Source organism: Schistocerca serialis, chromosome 1 (genome assembly GCF_023864345.2).
Source record: "Schistocerca serialis cubense isolate TAMUIC-IGC-003099 chromosome 1, iqSchSeri2.2, whole genome shotgun sequence".
NCBI lineage: Eukaryota > Metazoa > Arthropoda > Insecta > Orthoptera > Acrididae > Schistocerca > Schistocerca serialis.
Window position 1 is genome coordinate 98,110,029 of NC_064638.1, and position 18,264 is coordinate 98,128,292.

Sequence of the window (18,264 nt, forward strand, 5' to 3'; positions counted from 1 at the left end):
TATCTTGGTGAAAGCGTTCACCATGCTCATCGCTTACGGGTCCCAAATTTTCCGGGAAGAAATGAAGGTGAGAATGCAGAAAGTGAATTTTAAGCGACATTCTACACCCCATTTTCTTAGGTTGTCCAGCAGATCATTCACAATGGTAACATAGTTTCTGTCTTTTCTATTACCAAAAAAATAATTGCTTTAAAAGAAGACCAAGCAGCTAATTGGATATCTTTGAGTTTGGAATCAAATGTTGGATCTTTTAGCAGTTTTCTTATTTGTGGTCCAACAAATATATCCTCTTTCAGCTTTGCCTCACTTAATATGGGAAACTTTTCTTTTAAGTGATCGAAGGCATCACTTTTTATCCGGAGCTTTTACAAAGTTCTTTATAAGGCCCAACTTGATATGAAGAGGAGGTAAAATGATTTCATCGGGCTCAACAGTTGGGGTATTGTCCACATTTACGTTCCCAGGAACATATGACTTCCTTACAGGCTATTCCTTGACTTTATAGTGGTTCTTGGTATCACGGCTGTCCCAAAGGCACAAAAAGCAGCAGTTATTTCGTGAATCCAGCCTATAAACCTGTAAGGAGAGCAACAACTTTTAAGTCACAGGAAAGCTGCCATTCATGATCCTTACATTTGATTGACCCTTGCAGCAAAGCCATGGTTTCATAAGTTTCTTTTATGTCTATTGTGTAAGCCAAAGGTGTCGATGGAAATGCATTGACATTATGCAGTAGTACTGCTTTCAAGCTGGTTTTACTGGAGTCAATAAATATTCGCCACTCCTGTGTATTATGTTGTACACCTAGCTGCGTCATCAGACCACTGACATCTCTACATACACACAATGAATTCTGCATATCGAAATATTGAGCGAAGGAAGCACCTCTTGATCTGAAATAGGAAATTTTTGTCCCTTGAGCTAGAAAGTTGCGTTGTTGTAGTCTCGACCCCAAGAGTTCAGCTTGCTGTTTTGAAAGTTTTAGATCGCGAACCATATCGATAATTCCTTTTGATTAAAGAGCTGAGGCGAAGTGTTATGATATTGAGGGCAGTACTCCTCTATATGCTCAACACTTTCTGATTCACTTGACATGGTGTCTGGTTCCGTGGCTTACAAGCTACAGACAGGAACAGGCAACCCCTCATCATGGGGTACAGGCAAATTCACTGAAGATACATTTGGATACTTTATTTTATGTATAATTGTGCTCGAATGTCCCGAAATATTTGTAAGGCAGAAGTAACAGTCTGAATAATGTTCGTTAGGCTCACACCACACCATCGGCACAGCGAATGGCATGGCTCGGCGTTTTCCTTTCAACCTCTCGGTTAAGGTTGTAGTACAGGCTATGCGGGCAATATGAGGTGCAAAATTTTTATCTTGATCACCAACAGGACAATGAAAACACAATTTATATGCCTTCTTAACCAAATCAGTGATTGGTTTTCTTTGGGCTTTTGGAGTGAATTTCCAACACACATAACAAAATTGGTCGGGGTGGTTTAGACTGCAACGAGATTTACTAGTTGCCATTCTTCTTAATGTAAGTTTTAACCACAAAAAGTTGGCACTGTTTTCACAGGAAACACTCACTGAGGATCTCTTTCACACCACTGGATTACCACACCAACCATTTACTGGCGGTTTGTAGATCTACCTCTACTCCGCAAGTAAAAAACAAACAATTTAACATCAAAACAGAAGAACAGCAAAAAGCGGAATACTGAATAAGAAAAATAAAAAAAACCATTACAAACTCAAAAATGGTACGTGCCAGAAGATTTTGAAAGGTATATTCGGATTCTATACACCTAAATACATGCTAGTTGATGTATCACATCCCAGATACAAAATGTCTATTGACTATTGTTATTTGCTAGATGTATTCCAGTCTCTGTCTTCCTCTACAGTTTTTGCCCTCTACAGCTCCCTCTAGTGCCATGGAGGTCATTCCCTTATGTCTTAACAGATGTCATATTATCCTGTCCCTTTTCCTTATCAGTGTTTTCCACATATTCCTTTCCCTTCCGAGTCTGTGCAGAACCTCCTCATTCCTTACCTTATCAGTCCACTTCCTTTTCAAAATTCGTCTGTAGCACCACATCTCAAATGCTTCGTTTCTCTTCTGTTCCGATTTTTCCACAGTCCATGCTCCAAACGCACATTCTCAGAAATTTCTTCCTCAAATTAAGAACGGTATTTGATATTGGTAGACTTCTCTTGACCAGGAATTCCCTTTTTGCCATTGCTAGTCTGCTTTTGATGTCCTGCTTCCTCCGACTGTCATTGGCTACTGCCTAGATAGCAGAATTTCTTAAATTCATCTACTTCGTGACTATCAATCCTGATGTTAAATTTCTCGCTGTTCTCATTTCTTCTACTTCTCATTACCTTCGTCTTTATTCAATCCATACTCTGACCTCATTAGACTGTTCAATCTGTTCAGCACGTCATGTAATTCTTCTTCACTTTCACTCACGATAGCAATGTCATCAGCCAATTGTGTCATTCATACTCTTTCACATTGAATTTTAAATCCACTCCTGAAACTTCCTTTTAGTTCCATCATTGCTTCCTCGATGTACAGATTGAACAGTAGGAGCGAAAGGCTACATCCTTGTCTTACACCTTTTTTAATCCGAGTACTTCGTTCTTGATCGTACGCTCTTATCATTCCCTTTTGGCTGTTGTACATATTGTATATGACTCATCTCTCCCTACAGCTTACCCCTACTTTTCTCAGAATATGCATCTTGCACCGTCATACATTGTCGAATGCTTTTTCCAGGTCGACAAATCCTATGAAAGTGTCTTGATTTTTCTTTAGCCTTGCTTCCATTATTAGGCGCAACGTCTGAATTGCCTCTCTCTTGCCTTTGCCTTTGCTAAAGCAAAACTAATCGTCATCTAGCGTATCCTAAATTTTCTTTTCCAGTCTTATGTATATTATTCTTTTAAGCAACTCGAATGCATGAGCTGTTGTAAGTAGGCTGTTTAGGTTTTTATATTGGTAACGCCACGTAGCGCTCTGTATGAAAATCACTGGCTGTGCTGTGTGCAGTCTGTGGCTGGTTTGCATTGTTGTCTGCCATTGTAGTGTTGGGCAGCTGGATGTGAACAGCGCGTAGCGTTGCGCAGTTGGAGGTGAGCCGCCAGCAGTGGTGGATGTGGGGAGAGAAATGGTGGAGTTTTGATATTTGTAAGACTGGATGTCATGAACTGCTATATATTATGACTATTAGGAAAATACATTGTTTGTTCTCTATTAAAATCTTTCATTTGCTAACTATGCCCATCAGTAGTTAGTGCCTTCCGTTGCACTAAAAGTATTGTGTGTCACTTTAGTGAATGTTTGAGTACGTTCAGTTTTGCTCAGCTGTTTCAAAAGCAAACAATGTAAGAGGTTTATCAGCACAGTAATTCATAAATTTTTCTAAGGGGACATTTCACTGTAAAGTTGATTGTGCGGTAATTCTCGCACTTGTCAGCTCTTGCCGTCTTCGGAACTGTGGATGATGCTTTTCCGAAAGTAAGATGGTATGTCGCCAGACTATTACATTCTACACAGCAACGTGAATAGTCGTTTTGTTGTCACTTACCCCAATGATTTTAGAAATTCTGATGGAATGTTATCTATCCCTTCTGCCTTATTTGACCGTATGTCCTCCACAGATCATTTAAATTCTGATTCTAATAATGGATCTCCTATCTTTTCTCAATCGACTCCTGTTTTTTCTTCTATCATATCAGACAAATCTTACCCCTCATAGAGGCTTTCCATGTATTCTTCCCACCTATCCGCTTTCTCCTTTGTATTTAACAGTGGTATTCCCTTTGCACTCTTAATGTTATCACCCATGCTTTTAATGTCACCTAAGGTTGTTTTGACTTTCCTGTACGTTGTCCTACCGACAATCATTTAATCATTTATTTTTCGATTTCTTCACATTTTTCCTGCAGCAATTTTCGTCTTAGCTTCCCTGCACTTCCTATGTATTTCATTCCTCTCCGATTTCTATTTCTCTATTCCTCAGGTTCCCGTAACATTTTTGTAGTTCCTCCTTTCAACGATCAATTGAAGTATTTCTTCTGTTATCCATGTTTTTTTCGCAGATACCTTCTTTGTATCTATGTTTTTCTTTCCAGCTTCAGTGCTGGCCCTTTTTAGAGATGTCCATTCCTCTTCAACTGTACTGCCTACTGAGCTATTTCTTATTGCTGTATCTATAGCCTTAGAGAACCTCAACCGCATGTCGCCATTCCTTAGTACTTCCGTGTCCGACTTCTTTGCGTATTGATTCTTCCTGAGTAACGTCTTAAACTTCAGCCTACTCTTCATCACTACTACTTTGAGATCTGAGTCTATGTCTACTCCTAGGTACGCCTTACAATGCAGTATCTGATTTCTGAATCTCCGTCTGACCATGATGCAATCTACCTAAAATCTTCGCGTATCACCCGGCCTTACTTCCTTCTCTTGTAACTGATCAACAGAGTGTTCACTATTACTAGCTGAAACTTGTTACAGAACTCAGTTAGTCTTTCTCCTTTCTCATTCCTTGTCCCAAGCCCATATTATCCTGTAATCTTTTCTTCTACTCCTTCCCCTACAACTGCATTCGAGTCTCCCATGAACATTGTATTTTTGTCTCCCTTTACTTACTGTATTAACCTTTCAGTAACTTCATATACTTTCTCTATTTCTTCATCTTCAGCTTGCGAGCCGGCCGGGGTGGCCTAGCGGTTCTAGGCGCTCCAGTCTGGAACCGCACTACCGCTACGGTCGCAGATTCGGGTATGGATGTGTGTGATGTCCTTAGGTTAGTTAGGTTTAAATAGTTCTAAGTTCTAGGGGACTGATGACCTCAGAAGTTAAGTCCCATAGTGCTCAGAGCCATTTGAACCATTTTTTCAGCTTGCGACGTCGCCATGTATTCCTGAACTATCGTTGTCGGTATTGCTTTGCTGTCGATTATGATAAGAACAACTCTATCACTGAATTGGTCACAGTAACACACTCTCTGCCCTACCTTCCTATTCATAACGAATCCTACTACCGTTATACCATTTTCTGCTGCCGTTGATATTACACTATACTCATCTGATCAGAAATCCTTGTCTTCTTTCCACTTAACTTCACTCACCCCTATTACATCTAGATTGAAACTTTTCATTTCCCTTTTCAGATTTTCTAGTTTTCCTACCACATTCAAGCTTCTGACATTCCATGCCCCGACTCGTAGAACGTCATCCTCTCGTTGATTGTTTAATCTTTTTTCATGGTAACCTCCCCCTTGGCAGTCCCCACCGGGAGATCCGAATGGGGACTATTTCGGAATCTTTCTTTAGTGGAGAGGTCATCATGAATATGAAGCTGAAATGAGTGCTATTTTCAAGTAATGGGGACTTTCTGAGGGCTTGGGACAACGAGTGTGCCTTACTCGCTACGGAATGTTAGGGGACTGGTTTAGGAGTTGGTTTCGGAGGATGGAGTTCTGTATTCAATGTGGCGGAAATTACTTTGAAAACATTAAATAAATAAGGCTGTATTGCAAAGCTTTCCTAGTACGCTTTGTATGTTGTGCTTGTGAGTTCGGGGCTCGCTGGAGCGTATGTTACGGATGCAGGACGCTGACACTGTGCTCCACAGCCTACACGTCTGCCACGGTGAGCGCGCTGTCGGTGGCCAGCACTCTGTGGTGGTCGAGCGCTCCGCGCCCGCGGCTGGTGGGCCGGCCGCTACAGGCCTGCTGGTCGCTGACCGCGCTGCTGCTGGGCTGCCTCTACAGCAGCCGGCTCTTCTCCACGCTCACCGCGCCGCGCGAGCTGCCGCCCCTGGACACGGTCGCCGCCATGATGCGGCACGGCTGCACCTGGGGCATGCCCACCAAGATGTCCATAGACTATATCTTCAACCCCGAGGTGAGCAGTCTGCCAGCTGTGTCTTTCTTGTCTTTTGCTGGTGCCTTGTCCCGCGATTTCGAAGGGTCAGCATGCTTAGGAACGGATTTGGCAAGGTTAGTTTTAAGGGGTAGCTGGATGCCCTTCATGCCGTCACCCCGTACCCCGCAGGACGAAAGTTGTGTACCCCAGCTATCTGCGTCTAGTGTAATCCATGGAATATTGCGAACGTGTTCAGATGTCTGCAAGTCGTGTAACTGAGGCGGAACGTGGGGACCAGCCCGGCATTCACCTAGTGGTATGTGGAAAACCACCTAAAAACCACATCCAGGCTGGCCGACACACCGGCCGACATCGGTAACCCGCCGGACGGATTCGATCCGGGACCGGTGCGCCTACCCGTCCAGGAAGCAGCGCATTAGCGCTCTCGGCTAATCTGAGTCTGCCAGCTGTGTCTCACCTTCGATATCGCTTGCGGTCAACTGCCATGGTCTTTTCAGTGTGGGGCGCGTTTAGTGACTGGACTGTACGACACTCAAGACTATTTCTGTTCGCTAATACACAAACGTGACAAATATCGCAGGGATTCCTCCCAACACCGTGTCGGAACTCCTTTTTCCCGGCGTTATGCTGCAGCAGCTCGAAGCACCACAGACTCAACACATCGCTGGATGTCCCCTGGAGAAACATTGATCCATGCTGCCTCTATAGCCGTCAGTAATTGAGAAAGTGTTGCCGGTTCAGGATTCTGTGCACGAAGTAACCTCTCAATTGCTGTTCTGATTGTCATATGTGGCTGACTACGTCTCTGAGCCAGATGCAGTCGTCCACCCTGTTCCATAGGAAGCTTCTCGGCCCGCAAGGTCTGGGCATTCACAGAGGATGGGTTTGCTGGTAGTTGGGATTTCCAGCGTTAGGCGCGTAGTGGGGCCCTTTAGGAACATGGCTGCCAAGGAGGGGAAGGAAGTCAGTGTGCACTCCGTGTGCATTCCGGAGGGAGTCATTCCGGATGTGGAAAGGGTGCTTCTGGATGCCATTAAGAGTACAGGGTGCAGCCAACTGCAGTTGGTGCCTCATGTCGGTACCAGTGATGTGTGTCGCTTTGGATCGGAGCAGATTCTGTCTGGTTTCGGGCGGCCAGCGGAAATGGTAAAGATTGCCAGTCTTGCTTCCGAGATTAAGGCGGAGCTAACCATCTGCAGCATTGTCGATAGGACCGACTGTCGTCCTTTGGTGCAGAGCCGAGTGGAGGGTCTGAAGCAGAGGCTCAGGCGGTTCTGTGACCGTGCTGGCTGCAGATTCCTTTACTTGCGCCATTGGGTGGTGGGTTTCCGGGCTCCGCTTAATAGGTCAGGAGTCCACTACACATAGGAGGCGGCTACGCGAGTAGCGGAGGCTATGTGGAAGGGACTGGGCGGTTTTTTAGGTTAGAGGGTCTCAGGGAACAACAGAAGGGGAGTCCGTCTAAAAGTGGCCAGGTAAAACACAGTAATGTAGTTATAGAAACGATTGGTATTGTAGTTGTAAATTGTCGTAGCTGTGTTGGGAAAGAACCAGAGCTCCAAGCCCTAATAGAAACCACTGAAGCTCTAATAGTTGTAGGTACAGAGAACTGGCTAAAGCCGGAAATAAGTTCAGCCGAAATTTTTTCAAACGATCTAACAGTGTTCAGAAAGGATAGATTAAATACAGTTGGTGGTGGAGTATCTATTGCTGTCAGAGGTAGTTTGCCTTGTAGCGAAATTGAAGTAGATAGTTCATCTGAAGTAGAATGGGTAGAGGTCATACCTGATAATCGGAATAAAGTATTAATTGGATCGTTTTATCCGTCCCCCGACTCAGAAGACATCGTTGCTGAACAGTTCAAAGAAAACTTGAGTCTCATTTAAAATAAGTACCCCGCTCATACAATTATAGTAGGTGGTGACTTCAATCCACCCTCGATATGCTGGAAAAATTATACGTTTAAAGCCGGCGGCAGGCATAAAACATAATCCGGAATTGTACTGAATGCTTTCTCAGAAAATTATTTTGAACAATTACTTCATGAGCCCACTCGAAGCGTAAATGGCTGCGAAAGCATATTTGACCTTTTAGGAACAAATAATCCTGGACAAATAATGAGTGTTGTGACGAATACAGGGATTAGCGACCACAAAGCAGTTGCTGTTAAGCTGAATACCGTAACCCACACAACCATAAAAAAGAAACGCGAAGTATATATATAAAAGCTGATAAAAATGATCTTAACGCCTTTTTAAGAGACAGACTTCACTCCTTCCGATCTGATCATGTAAGTGTAGAAAAGTTGTGAAATGTTTTCAAAGAGATAGTATCAACAGCAATTGAGAGATATGTACCACATAAATTAATAAGTGATGGTACTGATCCCCCATGGTACACAAAACGGGTCAGATCGTTGTTGCAGAAGCAACGAAAAAAGTATGCCAAATTTAAAAGAACCTAAAATCCCGAAGATTGGCAAAGTTTTACAAAATTTCGAAATATAGCGCGTATTTCAATGCGAGGTGCTTTTAATAATTTCCACAACGAAAATCTGGCAGAAAACCCAAGGAGATTCTGGTCATATATAAAGCACACCAGTGGCAAGACGCAATCGATACCTTCACTGCACGATAACAACTGTGAAGTAACTGATGACAGTGTCACTAAAGCAGAGTTATTAACACGATTTTCCGAAAATCCTTCACCAAAGAAGACGAAGTAAGTATTCCTGAATTCCAGTCAAGAACAACTGCCAAGATGAGAACCATAGAAGTAGATATCCTCGGTGTATCAAAGCAGCTTAAATCACTTAATAAAGACAAGGCCTCCGGTACAGACTGCATACCAGTCAGGTTCCTTTCAGAGTATGCTGATAAAACAACTCCATGTTTATAAATTATATACAACCACTCGCTCACAGAAATATCCGTACCTAAAGACAGGAAAATTGAGCAATTTTCCAGTCACACCAATGCCCAAAAAGGGAAGTAGAACGATGTTTTACAGGACTATACCATTAACGTCGATTTGCAGTAGGTTTTTAGAACATACTGTATTCTAACATTATGAAGTACCTAGAAGAAAACGATTTATTGACAAATAGTCAGCACGTATTCAGAAAACATCGTTCTTGTGAAACACAAGTTGCTCTTTATACTCATGAAGTAATAAGTGCTATCGACAAGGGCTTGTAACGGAACTGAAATGATGGTGGGCTGACAGTAATTCGGAGCCCGCGCGTCGGAAACGGGCGCGCTGGTGTGAGACTGCCAGGGAGTGCACCCTGATGCCATCTATTGGCGAAACTGGGAATTAGCGCTGCCTGTCAGACAATGCACTAAGCTCTCGGAGTCAAATGTATTATTTTTCTTGGTAATTATAAGTTATTACTGTATGATTTAATGTTATAAGGCGCTAGTAGTAAGTTATTATGACTGGTATGAACTCCAGGGTAATAAATATCAATATTCTTAAATAATAAATGATTTCGGTGAAAAGGTGGTAGGGGAACGCCCCCACTCTTGGTGATACGAGCGTAGCTAGAGGTAGCTGGAGACACAGGGACTGAACAATGAAATGGCCTGGGGAGTGTTGACGTGACCGGACGTGCGTAACTGTGCTCACGCAAAAGTGATTGTGCAACAGCGAAGAGGCGAATATCGTCGCCGTTTGTGGAGTAGAATGCGACGAATGGTAGTCGAAGCCGTCTCTATGCCACTGGGGCTGATTGTAAGAGTTCCTGCGCCCAGATTTTATGGCAGACGTGCAGTAGCTTATACGAGTGCTACAGCTCGTAGTTCCAGCCGCCATTGAGGTCATGAGGCGTGAAGAGCTGCGTTAGCCACATGCATCTCACCACCAGCACCGACACGTCTACCCAAGGCAAGACTGCTTGCAATTGTTAAGTCGAACTTTGTATACATATAAAAGGAGAATACCTGTTTGATTTTATGCAGAGGACAGAATATAGTAATGAGTAAAATTACGACGCATGTTGTTCATTGTAAGGTGTAGTAACCTCAAACATAGTGTAGTGAAATCAGACTGAGGCCACCATCGCCTCTTTCATTTACAATTCTTTTGGTTGTAGAATACTTTAGCGTATAAGAATGTTGAAAAGAGCAATGGTCACACCAGAATGAGTCGCCTATTTATAGTTACTTAAATTTTTCTGAGTAACCTTTCAAGTAAAGTCACTTAACTAATTCTATATCAATTGTCCAAAGAGTAATATCCAAAATCATTAAATAAGTTGAAGGATAGAATTTTGTTAACCTAAGTTGCATAAATTGTCTTGGTGGTAATTACCAAGCCAACTCACAGAAATTGAGAGAGTATTTGCTTTGTAGAATCACCTAGAATGATCAGAAATAGTAATATTCAGAATTAAGTTTAAATTCAACTCAAGCCGTTTCACTTTGAAGCGAGCCAAAAAATTGATTTATTCTGTTGCTCCTTCAGAGCTGGCGACCGTAGTTATAAGTATTTTCAGGAGGATTCGACGGTAAGTCTGCTGCTCTCGTCGTGCTGATAGGATTATCCACTGCTGCTAGCAGTGGTGATTGGATACATAAGCTCACTACCAAGTTAAGTGGGTCAGGTAGGCAGTGCTACCGTGTGAACTGTAGGGCACTGTAGGCCGTGGATCGAACCCGTTCAATCATCACAGCCCTTTGGGAAATAGTCCGGTTAAGAGTGTAATAATCCAATAGGTAAATACTGGCGAGTAACGGTCAAAAATGTATACGCAAGTGAATTTAGCAAAGTCCATGTAGCACCTAGTTAATGTGGTGCAATGGCGAGGGTAGGAGTGGAGTAAAAGTTATCTGAGCTTGTGGCAGCTGTGCTGTCTTCAAAGACTAATAACGTGTATTCACTACTACCTCTTACCATTAGGGCTGAGCTATTTATGGTTAAAATACGTAGCAGTGAGCGCAAAGGTGTGACAGCTACAAGTCCGTATTGGCTTTATACATACGGAAGTAGGAAGCGGGTCATTCCATCAGTGGAGGGGTTAAAACAACCGAGTCAGTTGAGAACATATCCCATTTACCGATGGAAAGATTCGGCGGTTCGGTCGCATGTGGCGACCGTGACAGGATTTACCAATTTTGTAGAATAATGGCTGCAATAAAAGTGTTTTATATAAACTTGTAGTTTCAAGAAAATTTTAAATTTAAAATTCTGTTGTAGACAAATATACCACAATTGGTAAGTTCAAGACGACAACCTGCAAAGCAGCAAAAGAAAGTCCAATAGTAGGAGTTAAACAAGTAATACTTGGTTTAATAAACATTTCTAATAGGCACGAAATACAGCAGCATAAGATGGAGTCGAATAGTAACAAGCAAGACGAAAACATTACAAGGTCAGACCCAGAATTAGGGACCATAGATACTGTTGTAGGGTTGGAAAATCTTATAGATGAATCCACACCCACAAGACAGGAGGAACGGGAAGTGAAACTAAAGGTAGTGAAAAGTGAACCGAATGTATCTGTGGATGCAAGTCACAAGGGAGAGGATATGTAATAACAAGTTTGTTAAATAGGATGATGGCGCAAATTCGAGAAGGGAATGCTAGTTTGAAAGCAGAAATGGCTAGTCATATATCCCAATTGGATGAAAACCTATCTGGTAAAATAAAAGCCAATTTAGATATTTTGAATACGCAAAGCCAGCGTATCACAGAGGTAAACAAATCAGTAAATAGCATTAGGGCTGAAATAACAAATGTTCAGAGAAAAGTCACAGAAATAGAGAAAAGATTTGATATCGAAATTCAGAGAATAGAGAAATCAGTGGAACCTTTGGTTAGTGAAAAATTTGAACCGATAATTGAAAGTAAATTACAGGTGATAGTACCAGTTGTAAAGAAAGAGATTGTTAAAGAAACGGCAGCTGACATTGAAACACTGCGCAATACCATGTTGAGTTTTGATGCATGTGTGCAGGAGCAGGAAAATACACTGCGTAATGAGATAAAATTGTTAAGTCAGCAAGTTCAGAAACAGACGTTTCTTAACTGTAGTGGTATCCCATTGGTAATGCAAAAATCGGAAATACTGAGTAGGGAGGAAAAATACGATCCTCAAAAGAAACAAGGTGGATGGCATCCAATGGATTTTATAAAAAATTGTGAACGTGTCTTACCAACAGACATGTCGGATAAAGAAAAAATTAATTTAGTAATAGACGCTTTAGCAGGTCATGCTAAACGTTGGGGATTGAATTTGGATATCGACAATTTGAAGTTTACAGACTTCAAAGAAAAGTTCCTTGAGGAATTCTGGAGCACACAACAGAGAGACAGGTTGTGGAGAGAATTCGCTGTCGCCAGAATGCCAGAACATGGGCATGGGCTCATGAAAGAATACTGTGAAGGATGGTTCAAGCGTTTGGAGTATCTTAAAGATCGTAGATCAGAATCGGAGATAGTGTGGGAGTTGTGGAAAAAGCTACCTGACGATTCAAAGCGTTATGTAGGAGGCACTCATCGAACATTCGATGAATTTTTAGAAAAAATCGAGAATGAAGATAGGTGGCGTGAAACTAGAGAGTTTCGAGGTTTCAGAAATCAGAATGGAATAGTAAAAGGTGGTAGGAGTGAACCGCAAATTAACATGATGAGAGGAAGAGGTCGAGGAGGTAACTCTCAGCGAGGGAGAGGACACAATCAGGGAAACGGGATGCATTATCAAAATCAGGAAAACTAAATACCGCGCAGGTCAAGGGCCTAACGCGCGGGGAAAGAAAGAAATGGCCCAAATATAGGGAAGATCGGAGTAGTCAGTACTATAGTAGGATAGTGCGTCGTTCGCCTGAAGAGCAGTTACATAAACGAAACTTTGCGAAGTATAATGCAGGGATACAAACAGAGGAGAGAGAGCAGGGAGGAATTATTAAGGGAAATGAAGTAGGGAAAGAATATCGGTCGGATGTGAATGCTCACGTGAATGAAATAAGTACAATTCGAGGTCAGAGTGATGAATTGATGATGGAAGAGTCAGAGAAGGCGTTGTTTGTCGGTAGGGATGGCAACTGTGCAGAGAGGCAGGGGCAAGGTAGGAGTGATGTGACTTATGGTAAAAGGTTCGTACGAATAGTCGACGAATCGCAGCGAGAAGTAATTAAAGAGGGAAGAGTGGATAAGAAAAAGGGGCATAGTGCAGAGACGCATGCCGATTCAGAAATTACCTCGTACGCAGAATATGTACATCAGCTCAAAAGCCAGCCAGCACAATTAGAAAGATCTTCCACTCAAGTGATTAATTTGGACCCGAATATGACAGTGTTAGAGAGCCATACCGATTATGATGTGTACCTAGTGACAGCAAGAGTACATGACTGTGATGAAGATTCTTTTAAAGAAATTAGAGAAAGTGTATCTAAACAAGAGAAAGAGTGTTGTGATCCCTGTAGTACTGAAGCAAATGAGTTGAGTGAGACTGGAATTCCATTAGTAGGGGAAAATAATGAAAGTAAGATTGGCGAATGCACTATCCAACAAAGGGAAAGTAGAGAAATGGATTATAATTTGCGAGAATTATTTGAATCCGAAGAAGGTCATATTTCTAAGGAGGAGGAATTATCGTCAGAATCATCAGAAAGCATCCAGGGAGAAAAAGAAGTAGAGGAAGTTTCCGATTCCGCAACCGAGAGTTCAGGCGTGACAGATTCGAATGAGAACGAGATGACATTAAAGAGCCTAGACGAAGGACTATTGGAAAAAGCGGTGAAAGAATTTAGGATGAAAAGGAGAAAGAAACCTCCAGATGGAATGGTCAGTATAAAAACCGGAAAAATAATATGGCAAGACTTGGCGGTGGAAAAGGATTTATTATGGGAAGATAAAGAAAGTATGAAAGAGGACAATAGGATGCAAACAATCCTGCCCATTAATGTATGTGGGTACGATTTATATGTATTGTTGGATACGGGTGCTCAAATAAGTGCTATTTCGCACACATTTTTTGAGATGATCAAAGAGCAACGAGGAGTAGTCATGATGCCAGTAACAGGTGTTAAAGTGATAGGGGCGACAGGGAATGTAGTGAACCTGTTAAACATCAAGTGATGATGGAATTTAAGATAAAAAACAAGCTATTTTCGAATGCATTTTTAGTAGTTCCAGAGCTCAGTGCCGAGATAATTTTAGGCATTGACTGGTTAATAAAACAGAAAGTAATTATAGATTGTGACAAAGGGATAATAGTTTGTAAAGTTGATAGTGCGGTATTAGAAATACCATTTGAATTATCTAGAGTAATGGAAGAGAACCAGCTGAGATGGGTAGAATTTAGAGATGATCATGATTCAGGAATAGGTCAAAAATTCGATTGGTTTCTGGTGAGGCAGATAGTTGAAGATGGAAATAAGGAGACACTCCTTCGAAATGTAGTGGAAAAAACGGAAGGACTATCTGATGCCCAAAGGGAGGATCTATGGCAAATTCTGAAAGAAAATCAGGAGGTATTTTCGGACAAACCGGGATGAGTGATAAATTATGAGTACTGCATGGAGGTAGAGGAGCATGAACCTTTCTTTAAACCACCATATAATGTACCCTTGTCTAAGAAAGAAGCAGTTCAAAAAGAAATAGATAAAATGGTTTCATGTGGGGTCATTGAACGGAGTTCTAGCCCATATAATAACCCACTGGTGATAGTAGGTAAGAAGGATGGAAGTGTACGAATAGTGATAGATGCTCGTACTCTGAATAAAGTAGTGAAGAGGGAGTTGGATCGTCCAGAGAACATAGATAATTTATTGCAGAAGTTTAATGGTGTAAAGTACATGACTAGTTTAGACCTAACTGCAGGATACTGGCAAATCCCATTAAGTGAGGAGTCTAGGAAGTACACGGCATTTTTATTCAATGGCAAATGCTACCATTTCACAGTGGTACCATTTGGCCTAAATACTTCCGTTTCAGTGTTCATTCGGGCTTTAGACAAAATTTTAGGAAGTGAACTTAGTTCGCTAATCACGGTTTATGTAGATGATCTGTTAATTGCTACAAGGACATGGGAAGAGCACATGGAGTTATGCGACAGGGTGTTCAAAGCTTTAATTAAAGGAGGAATGACCCTGAACCTGAAAAAATGCGAGTTTGTGAAGAAAGAAATAAAGTTTTTAGGTCACATAGTAACACCAGAGGGAATTGAAAAGGATCCCGATAAAGTTAAAGCAATAAGAAATTGTCCGGCTCCCAAGAATAAAAAACAACTAAAGTCGTTTATAGGACTTTGTTCCTTTTATCGTAAGTATGTGGATGATCAGGTGTTCAATAGCCCACATCTGAACAACCTACTTAAGAAGAACAGTGTGTATATATGGACTGAGGAATGTGAAACAGCATTCAACCGGCTAAAAGACAATTTGGCTAAAAACATAAAGTTATGGCACCCTGACCTGTGTGAACCATTCCACATGGCAACAGATAGTTCAGATTATGGATTGGGAGTATCCATATTTCAGGAGGTAATGATAGATGGGGAAAAAACTCATAAACAAATAGCATTTGCGAGTAGAACCATGTCTAAGTATGAAAGAAACTATACGGTTTCAGAGAAGGAGGCTTTAGCTATAGTATGGGGTTTTAGGAAATTTCAACTTTTCTTATGGGGACATAAGACTGTGGTCCATACAGACCACAAAGCTTTAATATTTTTGAAGGACTGCAGATTGTTACATAACAGGTTGACCAGATGGGCGCCGTTTTTACAACAATTTGATACAGAGATCAAGTATGTTAAAGGGAAAGAACATGCAGTACCGGATGCTTTGTCGAGATTACCGGAAGGATGTGAGACACTAGAAAGTGTAAAGAATAGGGAAGATGTTTTTGAGGTGAATTACTTCAAAAAAGCGGAAGGAAGAGAAAAAATTAGGGAAATATGTCGGAATATGCGAAGATATCAAAGTGATGATGATGCACTCAAGTCGGTAAAGGTCAAGTTTGACAATCCGGACGCAACTAACATAAGGGCTTCATATAAAATACATAAAGGTGTACTGTATCTTCAAAGATTAAATAATCCAGGGAAGTGGAGAGTATGTTGGCCGGAACAACACACTGAAGTGCTGATAGATTATGTTCACTTGGCATATGGCCATTGTGGTGCACGGAAGTGTACCGATAAGTTAGATGAATGCATTACCTTTAACAACATGGCACGAAGGGTAGCACAGAGGATAAGATCTTGTGATCTATGCCAAAAGGCGAAAGTAACAAATGCAACTAATCAAGGGCCCATGCAATCAATAAAACCTGATGAAGTATTAGAAATAGTAGCAGTAGATATCTTTGGACCATTACCGAAAACCATGGGGGGTTTTGTGTACATATTTGTAGCAGTTGAACTTTTCTCAAAGTATATAAAGCTATATCCCTTGAGAAAAGCTACTGCCAGAGCTGTGTATGATAAAATGGTGTGTGATTATTTTGTGAAAGTAGGGAAGCCAAAGAGAATACTATCAGATAATGGTGTTCAGTTTTGCTCAAAAATGTGGAAGGATGGGATAACTGAGAAACAGGTAGAAGTGGTACATATCTCAGCTTATCACCCATCAAGCAATCCGGCAGAAAGATATATGCGTGAGATAGGTCGATTATTTAGGACGTACTGCCATAGTAACCACAAGAAGTGGGGCATGTATGTGAGTGAATTCGAAGAAATCATGAATTCATTAACAAACGAGAGCACTGGATTTACTCCAGAAGAAATCCTGAAAAAGACGAGAAGTAAAAGTGTAGTAGAAGACCTACTAGAATTTCCAGATAGAGTTGAATTACATTATGATAGTAAAAAGAACTTAGTAAAAGACAAGATGAGAAAACAAACAGATGCGAGAATTCGTCGTCATGACGAAAAAGTAAGGAATCCTAAATTCAAAATAGGTGATCTCGTTCTTGTAAAAACACATGAAAAGTCAAGTGAAATTAATAATGAGATCAGCAAATTTAAATATATATATAATGGACCATTTAAAATAGTGTCCATACCCAATGTGAATGCTTATTATTTAGAGTACCCATTAACAGGCAAACGCCTGGGAGTAAGAAACATAGTGGATCTCAAAAGGTATGAACCACGAATTCTACCAGATTGAAAATAAATATATAAATAAATATTAAAGTAAACCAATATGTAAATAGTTTTGTTTCTTTTGTTCTATGTGAAAGGTAAATGTTCACTAAAATATGTTGCAGTATTCTAATGAAACTTCTAGTTTAAGTAGAGACTAAACAGACTGGGAAAGACTGAGCTTCTAAGAAAGCCTTAATAGATGTGTAAATAAGTGTTGTGGAAGAGGTAGAAAAGTGAGGAGGTAAAGTGAAAAGGACGGGCTATAAAGTCATAGGCGCATAACGTGTGTTTTACTTGCCTGAGATAAAAGAAGTGTATTTAAAATTTTTGTAAAAAAGATGTTTAAAGTGTACTGTGTTTAGAAGAAAGAAAATTGGAAATAATATATGTTAATCATTTATGTAATGCTTAGCAGGAAAGATAGAAAGAATTGGTGTTTAATTTTAAATAAGTAATATAAGTACCGAGGTGTATCAGTAAGAAATGGAAAACCCTTGGTAAAAGCTTAACGAAAATTTCAGATTCATTATAGGAGAGACTTCTTATTGAATTATCACTGTTAGATACTTCAATAAGAAGTGGGGCATGTGTAACGGAACTGAAATGATGGTGGGCTGACAGTAATTCGGAGCTCGCGCGTCGGAAACGGGCGCGCTGGTGTGAGACTGCCAGGGAGTGCACCCTGATGCCATCTATTGGCGAAACTGGGAATTAGCGCTGCCTGTCAGACAATGCACTAAGCTCTCGGAGTCAAATGTATTATTTTTCTTGGTAATTATAAGTTATTACTGTATGATTTAATGTTATAAGGCGCTAATAGTAAGTTATTATGACTGGTATGAACTCCAGGGTAATAAAGATCAATATTCTTAAATAATAAATGATTTCGGTGAAAAGGTGGTAGGGGAACGCCCCCACTCTTGGTGATACGAGCGTAGCTAGAGGTTGATGGAGACACAGGGACTGAACAATGAAATGGCCTGGGGAGTGTTGACGTGACCGGACGTGCGTAACTGCGCTCACGCAAAAGTGATTGTGCAACAGCGAAGAGGCGAATATCGTCGCCGTTTGTGGAGTAGAACGCGACGAATGGTAGTCGAAGCCGTCTCTATGCCACTGGGGCTGATTGTAAGAGTTCCTGCGCCCAGATTTTATAGCGGACGTGCAGTAGCTTATACGAGTGCTACAGCTCGTAGTTCCAGCCGCCATTGAGGGCATGAGGCGTGAAGAGCTGCGTTAGCCACATGCATCTCACCACCAGC

At 41.3% G+C, this 18,264-nt stretch overlaps 1 protein-coding gene across 1 annotated transcript in view; it reads left to right on the forward strand.

Moving 5' to 3' along the window:
- Positions 1-18,264, forward strand: part of LOC126423034 (uncharacterized) — a 130,170-nt gene that overhangs the window by 73,994 nt on the left and 37,912 nt on the right. Inside the window, exon 3 of the mRNA XM_050087250.1 lies at positions 5,654-5,925. Within this exon, the coding sequence (XP_049943207.1) occupies positions 5,654-5,925 (272 nt within the window). The remainder of the gene's footprint in view (positions 1-5,653; positions 5,926-18,264) is intronic.